At 41.5% G+C, this 12,565-nt stretch overlaps 1 protein-coding gene across 1 annotated transcript; it reads left to right on the top strand.

Moving 5' to 3' along the window:
• Positions 1-2,198: 2,198 nt before the first annotated feature.
• On the top strand, positions 2,199-12,240 carry SRI (sorcin). Its single transcript, XM_034070025.1, has 8 exons — positions 2,199-2,347; positions 3,910-3,993; positions 8,562-8,631; positions 9,371-9,414; positions 10,414-10,561; positions 10,727-10,840; positions 11,278-11,336; positions 11,987-12,240. The coding sequence occupies exons 1-8, from the start codon at positions 2,297-2,299 to the stop codon at positions 12,011-12,013; spliced, it is 597 nt and encodes a 198-aa protein (XP_033925916.1). The 5' UTR covers positions 2,199-2,296; the 3' UTR covers positions 12,014-12,240.
• The last annotated feature ends 325 nt before the right edge of the window (positions 12,241-12,565 follow it).

The raw sequence follows: 12,565 nt of genomic DNA, 5'->3' as shown, positions 1-12,565 counted from the left end.
GGCTCAGCAGAAGCACTGCAAACAGAGGATGACCAGGTATTGATACTGACTTCCAAACATAAGAAACACATCTACCTTTTCTGTACAGCTACAGTTGTACAGTTTTAGTATCTTTATCTACCAACTGGTCTGAATCTTACCTGGTTTGTGTTGCTTGCTTTTTTTCTCACTAGAGCAGTTAAAAAAATTTTCCTATTATCTTTAAGCTATGGCTAACACATATATACTATTTAACAATTTGCTCACCAGTGTGTAACTCTTCAAATCTTATCACTTAGATTCTTTGCCACTTTATTCAATCTTTCCAGCCTTTAGTATTTTTATCGCTGTACCTAGATCCCATTTTAATTAGGAAGGCTTCTTGCCCACACATTAATATATGAACTCTAACAAGGTTCAGCACAGTATTTGCAATGACCTACCCTGCATGTGATTAAGTCTGACAAAACTATTTGACTGCTGCACTATCTGACTTCAACAGATCCTTATACAAATACTTTTGTGAGATAAGTATTTCTTAAGCCAAAAACTAGCCAGATTCACTACTTTCTTTCTCAGCTGCCTGGAAAAGACAGGTTTCATATGTGCTGTCCTGTGTGACGAAGGTATCTAATGATTTGTCTCTTTCATTTGCCAACCCTATTCAATATTAAATTTCACAGAACACCATGATACTTGCTTTCATGTTACTAGCAACTATTAACAGTATCAGTGTAAACAGTACTGAAATAATAAGAATGTATGCTATATAAATACCACCTGAAAGCCCAGTTTTCTGGATGACGGGTGACTCAATTACATTTACAATAAATTAGCATGATAAAATTCACAAGGTCCATAATCAAGCTTAATAATTAAACCACAACAACAAATCTATAAAATTCTTAAGAAATTATGCTAACAAACAGAAAATAAAATGTTATGGTTTCAGATTTTTGACAGTAGGTCATTTACTCTGCAAGGTCTCCATCGGTAGACTTGTGTCAGCCATACAGACTAGTGAATAATTTCTTATCCTCTTGCAGCTTAATGAATATCTCCCAACAGGAACAAATTCTAGTATTCCACAAAAAACCAGTCCAGCTCAGACCATGCTGGGGCCATTTCAGCTGTTGTTGCTTCCTGGGGTACTGAAGAAAACAGAGACAGCAGGATTAAAGCATGAGCTACACCAGCGAGTTCCTCTAGCCTGGAGGAGGCTGTGCTGAGACTTCTCCAGCTAAAAACAAAAAACAGAGCAGGTTCTGACCAAGCACTGCTGGTGGAAGCCAGCACAAAAGAGCTTCCTAGCTCCAGTGGGACACTGACATTCCCTGCTCCTTCCTGCTCTGGAAGAATTTGGACCTACAGAGCCAAGAGAAAACTATACACTTAGGTAATTTCTGTGTCTTTGGGACCAGGGTAGATGTTCACTTTGAAGAGAAAGCTACATTACCAAAAAGGAGGACAGGTTTAATGTAATCCTGTGGCTGCCCTGTCCCTGGAAATGTTCAAGGCCAGGCTGACAGGACTTTGAGCAACCTGGTCTAGTGGGAAGTGTCACTGCCCATGTCAGGGGGCTGGAAATAGATCATGGTCCCTTCCAACCCAACTCATTCCTTGGTTCTACACATGGTATGTACACACGAGTTTTCGCACTTTATGGCTTTTTTCTGAATCACAAATAGGTGATTTCAAATTAAAGTGACTTCAACACAAGGAGATCCACGCCGCAGAGCAGCGGCCCCACGCGGAGCACCCTTCCCGCGGCCGCTCGCTCCGGGGCCGCTCAGCTTCTTCCCAGCCGTGCGGTGGTTACCACGGGCGCCGTCTCCCGTCCGCATCGGAGGGCTGCCGGCCGGGACACCCCGCAGCGAGCTGAACCCGCTCCCCTCCGCCTCCATCGGCTCCCTGCCCGTGTCCCGCCCTGAGGGGGCCGCACCGCCTCGACAACGCCGGCAGCGGCGGAAACCGCAGGGTGAACGACCAGCCCCGCGCCTGGCCCCGCCACGGACGGACCCCGCGGCAACCGCACCGCCCCTTTGCCGTAGGGAGGACAAGCCGCCTCCGGGCCGGCGGTCTGTACCACCACAATGGGGGGGGCAGGATGATGGGCGGGTCCTTCAGCTCCCGATGGCACCGTCTTGCGCTACCCGGCTGACCCTGTTACTGGGAGGCAACCAGCTGCCCAGCGCGGCTGGCTGCGTTTCCAGCCCCGCCCCTGTCCCGATCCTGCGGCCCGTCCACGTCCCCCCTTTCTGGCCGGGTGGTTCCATCCGGGCGAGGCCAGACTGTCAGGGGCAAGTACCAGACGAAGATGGCGTTTCCTGGGCAGCCGGCTCCCGGCGGCGGTTTCTACCAGGGCGGGGTGAGCGGCGGCTGGTAGCAAGGCTGGGAGTGCCCGGGCTCGGGGCCGGCGCGGCGGAACAGCCTGCCTGGGGCTGGGCAGCCCGTTCAATGCGCACGGCCGAGGGGGGACCCGAGGTCCCCTGTGGGCTGTCCTGAGAGTTATGTCCGGTAGAGTTATGGGGGGGACACGACGCGTCTCTGGTTCCGCGGCGCAGGCAGGGATGGCTTCAGGGCTCACCGGGGCTGTTCGGGGCTGTCGGCTTTCAGGCTCGTGGAGGGATCGATGAGAACCGCGTTAGGGGGACTCTGCTAGGCCCTCTCGGCCCCTGCCCGCCGCTGACCCGCGGGAGGTGCTGCTGGGAGCGGCTCCGGGCTCCACCCGCGCGAGAGGGGATATTCTGGCCCGTGCTGCTTGTGGGGCAGGGTCACTTCTGGGGTTGTCCTTACCTGATTCGGCTCCCCACGAGAGCCCCCAGACGAGATCTTGTGCCTAATGCCTTGTGTAAAGGTCTGGGATTCTCAGTACAGGAAAGATAGGACCTGCTGGAGAGGGTCCAGGCGAGAGCCACGAAAGTGATCAGAGGGATGGAACACCTCTCCTGTGAGGAAAAACTGCGAGAGCTAGACTTGTTCGGCCTGGAGAAGACTGGGGAGACCTTATTGTGGCCTTTCAGTGCTGGAAAGGGGCCTCTAAGAAAGATGGGAAGAGAGTTTTTAGCAGGGCCTGTTGTGATAGGAAGAGGGGTGATGGTTTAAAACTAAAAGAAGGGAGATTAAGGCCAGATGTAAGAAGAAAGGTCTCTACAATGAGGGTGGTAAAACTCTGGCACAGGTTGCCTGGAGAGGTGGTGGATACACCATCCCTGGAGACATTCAGGGCCAGGCTGGAGGTGGTTCTGGGCAACCTGATCTAATTGAGGATGACCCTCCTCATTGCAGGGAGGTTGGACTGTGTGACTTTTGAAGGTCCCTTCCAACCCAGACTGTTCTGTGATGCTATTAAAATCTGCCTTCAAGGGGCTGATAAATAGCTGAGTGGTGTCGAGGAACAACATACTCCTGCTCCAACTCAGCAAAGGATGGGTATAGGTGCTGTTACACACAGACTATTGGTTCAACTCAGTCAAACATAATTAACTTGCATTGTTCTGTGAATCGGTTTCATTTCAATTTTTCCATGTTTACTGCATATTGTTCCAAGTATTTTCCTTACCAATCCTTCTTGCTCAACTTTTTTGGACTGGAGGTGAAAATTCATAGTGCCTTAGTAGTCCTGTCTTTGGTATCCTTTTTCTGTATGTAGTAGACTAAAATTCAACCCTGATGAGATGCAGCATACTACACCTAAATCAATGGATTGCTCCTGTGCAAGGTTTTGCACTGATCTGCTTAAATTATTATAAATGAGTATATCAATACCACATTAAGGATTTTCTTTTTTGGTTGGTTTGACTTTTTTGCATGGTGTGTGTGTAACAACACAAGTGGGTTCTTACATACAACATACATACATACTGACATTCCTTAATTCAGTTAACCAAATCATTGAGTGAAAGTTAATTTTCTTCTTGATTTCTAAAGTATGGAGGAGCTCCAGGAGGACCAGCATTCCCTGAACAGGCTCAGGATCCATTGTATGGTTATTTTGCTGCAGTAGCAGGGCAGGTAAACTTACAAAATGTTTTTTATTTCTTGGAATTTTCTTTTCCTGGGTACTGATTTCCATGTTAGCTTTTGGCAAGGGGAATCCTTAGTATTTGCAGTGAAGAAAACTGTTGTTTCAAGTTGTTTAGGTTTGTTTTTTAACAAACAGAATGGCTTTTCTTAGTCTATCTGCTACATAGAGCTGTATAGCTAGACAATATAGCTACATATACAGTAACTATACAGTTTAAATAATGCTGTTAGTTTCTACTTTGTGTCTGTGTGTGTAAATACAGACATATATACACATGCATGTATGCATGTACACAGTGTATTCCCTATGTAAGTATACAGGGCCTATATAGTTACATGAAATGTAACTGAACTGTGGCTCAGCTCGGGGTTGGGTAATGCTACCAGCCTCAGGAGAAAGAAGCAAGAAACAATAGGAAGGATGGGCTGTGGAGATGGCATGGCTAAGAGCAGGAAATGCTGATAAGAAAGATATCATGACATGATCTTAATAGACTCACAAATGGAAAAGCAGTCTTGAGTTGTGCCAGTATCTGGATTTGCTGGGAGGATAGAGTGATTATTCCTTTAGAGGAAAACGAATTCACAGCTTTGATGTAGGCCTTTCTTTTTTCCTCCCTGTCATTCTGCACTCCATTTTTAATTTAGTTCCTGTATTTTTGTGGCATATATTTGTTTTGTATAATTATGGATGTTACAAGAAATAAATAGTTCTTGAGCTGTGGTTTTGATGCATATAGGTGCATTGAGGTAAGCTCTGTCTTGGTTGGCCATATATATAGCTATTTATTGCTCCTTTCTAGGATGTGTGAAAATCTAAAACTCTGCCCTAGATCTGTTATCCACAGGTAGATGTAACCACAACGTGGAAATTTGAATTCAGCAATAGTAGGTGATGTTTAAATTCCCAGTTTAAGACTGTAATTTGGGGTTTGTTGTATGTTATTCTTTTGATTTAGTAATGTATCTTACAGTCTATATATTACTTCTCTAACACTGCTTATGAAAATATGTAGACCATGTATTTTTGTAGTAAAGGAGAACACTGGAATGACCTGTGTGTGGTGAGGCAGGCCTATCAGATAAGGTGGAGCCCAGGCTAAATTCTGCTAAACATGGTGACCATTTACCTGCCAGATGAGGTGCCTCTGCAGCTGGATGTGTGACAGGAATCAACAGTGGAGCAAGTGACTGGCAGTGGAAAAATTAGTAAGCTGCTACTTTAAAGAGAAAGGAAGGTAACAGCAAACAGGATGCAGTAATGTGGAGAAGAAACAGCAGGAGCTTGACCTCAGCAAAGCATAGACCATCTCCAGTGAGGCAGGATTACTGAAAGCTGGGGAACCAGTGAGCTAATGGGTATGATCAAGTTGCACTTAATACTTAAGTTAGTACTCTTAAATACTTTCTATTTGTAGGAATCATTCGTTATTGAAATAAGCTGGATAGCTTTTGAAATGTTATCCTTGGAATTGTAAGAGTCAGTTTCAGAGACCTGTGACTGTGCAGAAGTAAGAATACTATAAGACAGTGAAACTCCCCTAGGCATGCTAAGGCACATGAAAAACAAGGTGCTTGGTGACAGCCAGCATGGCTTCACTAAGGGGAAATCCTGCCTGACCGATTTGGTGGCCTTCTATGATGGGGCTACAGAACTGATGTACGGGGATAGAAAAGTTGATGTCATCTACCTGGACTTGTGCAAAGCATTCGACCCTGTCCCTCATGACATCCTTGTCTCTAACTTGGAGACATCAATTTGATAGATGGACCACTCGGTGGATAAAGAACTGGCTGGAGGCCGCATGCAAAGAGTTGTGGTCAATGGCTCAATGTCTGGTTGGAGATCAGTAACGAGTGGTGTCCCTCAGCGATCAGTGTTGGGACTGGTCTTGTTCAACATCTTTGTCGCTGACATGGACAATAGAATTCAGTGCACCCTCAGCAAGTTTGCCGATGACACCAAGCTGTGTGGTTCAGTTCATACGCTGAAGGGAAGGAATGCCATCAAGCCTGTGAGGTGGGCTGATGCCAGCCTCATGAAGTTTAACCATGCCAAGTGCAAGGTCCTACACCTGGGTCTGAGCAGTCCCAGGAACAGCTGCAGCCTGGGCAGAGAAGAGATTCAGAGCAGCCCTGCAGAGAAGGACTTTGGGGTGTTGATTAATGAGAAAATGAACATAAGCCAGCAGTGTGCACTCGCAGCCCAGAAAGCCAACCGTATTCTGGGCTGCATCAAAAGGAGCGTGACCAGCAGGTCAAAGGAGGTGATCCTGCCCCTCTACTCTGCTCTCGTGAGACCTCACTTGGAGTATTGTGTGCAGTTCTGGTATCCTCAACATAAAAAGGACATGAAACTGTTGGAACAAGTGCAGAGGAGGGCCACGAGGATGATCAGGGGACTGGAGCACCTCCCACATGAAGACAGGCTGAGAAAGTTGGGGCTGTTCAGCCTGGAGAAGAGAAAGCTGCATGGAGACCTCATAGCAGCCTGCCAGTATCTGAAGGGAGCTTATAAGGATGCTGGGAAGGGACTCTTCATTAGGGACTAGTGATAGGACCAGTAGTAGCAGTTTTAAACTTAAATAGGGGAAGCTTAGGTTGGATATAAGGAAGAAATTCTTCACTGTTAGGGTGGTGAGGCACTGGAATGGGTTGCCCAGGGAAGTTGTGAGTGCTCCATCCCCAGCGGTTTTCAAGACCAGGTGATATGGTTTAGTGTGAGGTGTCCCTGCCCATGGCAGGGCGGTTGGAACTAGATGATCTTAAGTTCCTTTCCAACCCTAGCTATTCTGTGATTCTATGAAATAGAACAGGTAAATTATCAGTTATTTTACAGCCGTCCATGCACATCTGTAAAAAGCCGCATTCACAATTTTCTGTCAGCTCTTACTGTGGAATTAGTAAAGGTTTTGGTTATGGTTTGCTGCTCTGTGTTGGTTTTATGCCTATATAATATATGTTTTCTCTGAGCTTTCTTTGAAGTAATTACAACAGAGATCTTGTCTTAGATTTGAGGAATTTGTTTCCTCTTTTTACAGAAGAAAGTCAGAAGCATTGTTTCAAATCTTTATTTGAATCTTAATTTGTAGGAAGTAATAATTTCTTTTTTCTGTTCTCAAAACCCATGTGGCTTGTCCAGTTTAACTGCTCATGTTGTACTTAAAAAAAAGAAAAAAAGGGCCAAGCATCTTTTTTTGTAAGAGTAATCATGGTTACAAATCCTGCTTCTCTTCCTGCCTCTCCTAAAGATCCTGCCTTTGTTTCAGAAGGCACAAGGACTTTGATAAGATTTGCTGCTTAATATGCATGGCTATTTGAAATCTCTTTTCCTTTTTTTATTTTCCTGTGACAGTAAAGTTTTAAATACATTTATATTGTTAGGCTGATGGAGTACATTTGAATCAATTTTGGAATTTGCTGCCACTGATTTTACATAGAATCAAATTATTATTGCTCTTTTTTCAGACCTTGTCAAATATAATTTGACATGTTAGCTAGTACTTGTCCTATAAGCAATGATACTTCATTTCTGAAAGTCGCCTGGCTGTGCCATTCCTACTGTGCCATTTAGTAGCATGTCTTTGTTATTAAAAAAAATTGAAGAAAAAAAGTGCTTACTGGATTTAAAGCATTAGGAAGATGCCAAAGCAAATACATTTGTTTTGAATATATAGCAACTCTTGTCACTGTTTAATGCTTTACAGAAGTGGCATAATATTTTAGATCTACAGATACAATGTTCTGTACTTGAATGAGGTCAAATTATCTTGAACTCTCTGTGAACTGAACTTCATGTTCAGTGCTTGAGGAATCTATTCATCAGCTCCACTTTTGACAGCTCACTGCTTTCCATGAGTTGGCAGTTGTTTTCTCTACGTGTCTCTGAGCAGGATGTGTTGGCAGTGAGTCATTGTCCAAACCACGCAGATAGGTACCTTTTCTGGGTTTGTTTGTTTTTTCTTTCAAAGTTCTTTGCTTTCTACTTTTGTTCTGCTAACACTTGCTATTCACCAAAAAATAGTGGGTTTTAGATTTGTAAGTCGTAGGGCTGTCTTGAGAAGAGTGTCTGTATGATCTGGGTTCCTGGTTTCCTACTGTAGCAGCGAGATCATAAATGTATAATCTAAGGTGACTACAATGCCTACTAAGTTAAAATTAGTACTTTAAGGAAGGCTGTCTTTCTGTTCAAAATTGTGTGCCTTGGTTTCTGTGCAGCTGGCTCTCAAGTATATGCTACTAATACTTGAGGTAGATTTGCTGCTTTGGGATTTATTCTTTTTTAAAGTTAAGTTTAGAGCAAACCTGGCAATCCCATTCATTTTGTAGTACGTTACTAGATGAGAAAACTAATGCATATTGCAAAAATATCAACTAAAGAAACATCGTTACAGGTAACGGGTTATAAAAGGCAGTTTCTGTCATATAGCAGACAGGTAATCAGTTGATTTTTGAAAGGGTAACTAAATGCCACTGAAAAGGGAGTGGGTATTGGGAATAACCAGCCTGGGAGAGGGGATAAAAACAATAGCTGATACATCTTCTGTTATCGAAAGGATGGACAAATAGATGCTGATGAGCTACAGAGATGTCTCACCCAGTCAGGGATTGCAGGAGCCTATAAACGTAAGTTAATGATTTAAATACAAAAAACCCCAACCCTGAAGCATACCAATTCTTCTGCCATCTGCTAGAAAACACTTGTAGTTGTGCAGCTTTGTGGGGCAACTTCTTGTGAACTTTGGGGCTTTTATTTGCATGGTAAATGGACTTGCTTTCCATATGGAATTGTAAATTCAGTTCTATACATGTAGGATTTTCTCTCAGCCTCCTTATTTTCCTCCCCAGTGCTGGGCTGTGAAGTTGGGGAAGTGTTTTGTTTTGTTCTTTAACAGACAGCCATTTCTTAAAAAGGTGTTTTGCTTCAGTCAATATCAAAGCTCAGCTTAAAAACAAGAATTTATGTGGCAGGACTCCTCTGTCAGGATACCTCATGTTCAATATAGAAAATGGAGCTGCTATGAGTAAGCTTCTATGGCTTGCTCGAGTGGTGTCTATGTTCAAATATAAGCGACCACTTTGGCTGAATCCTAAAACCTTTATGGATTGAGATAAGAGCATATTAATTTTAAATATAAAGTGAATTGCCTCTAGGTTATCTGCTGTCAGTTTTTCTAACAAGTATTCATGAAAAGCTCTTATTTGGATCAAAATATGATATGAATCTATCCAGTGAAAGCAATTAGATAATATTCTATACATTATATTAGCAGCATATAATAAAAAGCAGTTTAAAATTTTATGTTTAGACAAAGTTAAAAATAATCCTTTCAAGGTAATTTATGTTTTTCCTTGCTCTAAATAGCTTTCAACTTAGAGACTTGCAGACTCATGATCTCAATGTTGGATGTATCCTTTACTATGAAATGTAAACATTTTTGCATTATGTAAAAAAGGTGAGAGGGTGCCAAAATTTGGGAAATGCTTCATAATTCCCATTTGGGCCTTACTTGATAAGTATTGTGATCTTTATGATTACAGAGCTACAAAATTCCATTCTTATTTATTTTATAGGATGAAATAATAATAAAGGAGGCTCTTAATGAGTGATATTCTTAAAACAAGTGGTATCCCTCTAAGCCTAGGGACTGGTCTGGCAGACCAGAATAGTTTTGTGCAAAATAACTCATAATGTTTTTCAAGTTGGACAACATTCAAATGCATGATAATGAATTAAACATTTATACTACCTAGCCTCAATATAATCTAAGTCCCCCTAAATGAAGCACCTGGAATGAATCAGGTGTCAGTATCTAATGGGAGGTTGTATGGCATTCAGCAGTAGGACCGATGGAAGAGTGGCATACACAGTACAAGGCTAGAATTGTTGGAATGTTTTTTACTCAAAACTTCAGTTGCCATGTTCAAATGTTTTTCTGTTTATAAAGAAAAAAGCAGAAGTGAAACTGGAAGGGCTGTTAGCTCACCTTGAACAAATGGTGCAGAATGCAGGAGATATGCTTTTTCCTTTGGCATCTATTTTTATTTCAGGTATGTATTTTATTGGTAACATATTGGTAATATTGTGGCAGGTAAAAGAAAAGTATGTGAAGTAAGTTAAATTCACAAAGAGCGAATAATTTTATCAGGTTTCACTGGGAAGAATTGGGGAGAGCAAGTTCTCTGACCTTTGGGTTTGGTTGGTAGTTGTATCTCTGTGCTGTGGGTTGCTCTAGTTAGTTTTCTAACAGAAAAAAATAGACTAAAACGTTGTTAATATTGAGCTCCAAGAAAAAAAAAAAAAAACAAACAAAAAATCTACAGATGATAAAAAATACAAATTGCCATTCCAAAGAGGGGTTTTTAAATTTTTAAGTTAAGAAACATTTTCCTTATCTTCGGGATCAGAGGGATATGTCTGGCACACTGGGATTTAATGAATTTAAAGAACTTTGGGCTGTGATCAGTGGCTGGAAGCAACACTTTGTAAGTTTTGACAATGACAGAAGTGGTACAGTGGATCGCCAAGAACTGGAGAAAGCCTTGATGACCATGGGTAAGTTTTGAAATGTTCTTGTTTCAGATGCTGATTTAGAGCATTTCCTAGTACCTCTTACCATCCTGCAATAACTGACATGTATTTCCAATTAAAAAAATGGAAATTGTTGGTTTCTATTAACTTAACCTGTCTTTTCAAAGTAGACTTTTTATTCCCAAATAGGCTTCAGACTGAGCCCGCAGGCAGTGACCGCGATCACAAGGCGATACAGCACTCATGGCAAGATTACATTTGATGATTATGTTGCCTGCTGTGTGAAACTCAGAGCTCTCACTGGTATGCTGGATTACAGCCTTGTTACTATCATCCCCATAATAGATTTTTATTTAATAAAATCTGATTACTCACTTAGCTGAAGTTCAACTTTTAACTTTGACGTAGCACAAAATAGGTTTCTTTCAATAGATTTTACAGCAGAACTGGAACAGTTACAGATAATGATGTTTTAATTTCCCATTGAAAAATGGATTTAAAACTAATGCAGTGTTTATTCCAGAGACTAGAAGAGTTATCAAAATTGGGAAACTATTTATTAACAGAACATGAAGGATTGTATATGATAAATATGACAATTAAGTTCAGGAGATTAAGTCTTGGAATGAACTCTAGTGTTCTTCATGAGTTCTCATTTATGTGACTTGGGAATTCTATGAAAGTACTAAAAAAATATCTGTAATTACTCTTATCTGATTTCTATTAATGTATTTTTTCAGAATGCTTTAGAAGAAGGGATGTATCTCAGCAGGGCTTTGTGAACTTCCAGTATGATGATGTAAGTGAACTTTAAAGAAGTGGTTATAATTACAGGGTAAAACTAAAGAAAAAGTTAAAACTGTAGAAAAGCAGTAATAATTTGAGTTTATTCATGTCTTCCCTATGCTTCTGGTGTTACCTGAGAGCACAAAAGTTTTCAATTTTCTTGAGTATTATCTCAGAAAGTTTTCACGTATTTTCTCGAGTTCTATAATATGTTGTGCATTTTTGCCTGGACTGCTTACCAGCGTGGCTCAAGAAGATCTAAGAAGCTCATCACCCACTCACATGACTTCCTCATATTACTTTCTGGGAATCTTTTTTCTTTATTTCAAAGCTTGGTAGGCATTTTTCCCTAGAAAAGGCTGGGGAGGTGGGAGTGGCCAAGACACAAATCATAGCCAGTCAGTCAGTCTTGGCTTCCTGGCTGCATCTCTGCAGGAAAAGGAGAACACTAGGTTCAAGTGTTCCTAGGGGTTTTATTGTTATTACTAAGGAGATGCTTTGGCTTAATTAACTGTTAGCTAATTTTCATATTTAGTTTCAAAGCTATGTTGTTCATGGGCTAAATTTGTTTACAGAAAAGAGCAGTGACAATGGGTGTTTTAGGAGAAAAAATGAAAACTTGTTCTGTACCATACATCTAATAAGTGATTGTTCTTTTTTCAGTTCATACAGTGTGTTATGAGCATCTGAACCAAAAGGAAGCAAGCCATGGATGATCATGATTAACATTCCAGTTTGTGTTTTGCTTTGCCAAATCTTTCCATGATTGTGTATCTCAATAATGGAAATTACATATTTTTACGCAGGTATCACTTTGCACACTTAGGTTTTTTTCTGTTTTTACAGTGAATATAAATTATTCATGTAATACTGTCTTTAACTTCTAACTGTAACTATTAAAGATGTTTTTATTCTCATAAACTTGCAATTCACTGTGTATAGCTCAAATTATGCAGATAGTAAGATTTTCTTGTAATGTGTTTACTTTTTTCGTGTGGTGGACTAAAACCAGTTCCTGGAGTGCAGCTTGCCTTTTTCTGTCTTAAACAGTATCATGTGTATGGCATAAGATGGACATACTCTTCTCTCTTTGACAGCATAAGACAGGTGTATGAACCGAAAGAGGTTTTGGAATGGTCATTTTAGCTGGTCTGTTAGAACATCAGTAAGATTAAGTTGCTTACTTTGACAGCTAGCTATCTTCAAAATGAAGTCTGTGACAACATGTGCCGAACACAAGAC

The sequence above is a fragment of the Melopsittacus undulatus genome, chromosome 1 (genome assembly GCF_012275295.1).
Source record: "Melopsittacus undulatus isolate bMelUnd1 chromosome 1, bMelUnd1.mat.Z, whole genome shotgun sequence".
Taxonomy (NCBI): Eukaryota; Metazoa; Chordata; class Aves; order Psittaciformes; family Psittaculidae; genus Melopsittacus; species Melopsittacus undulatus.
This window is presented reverse-complemented; position numbering and strand designations above follow the sequence as displayed.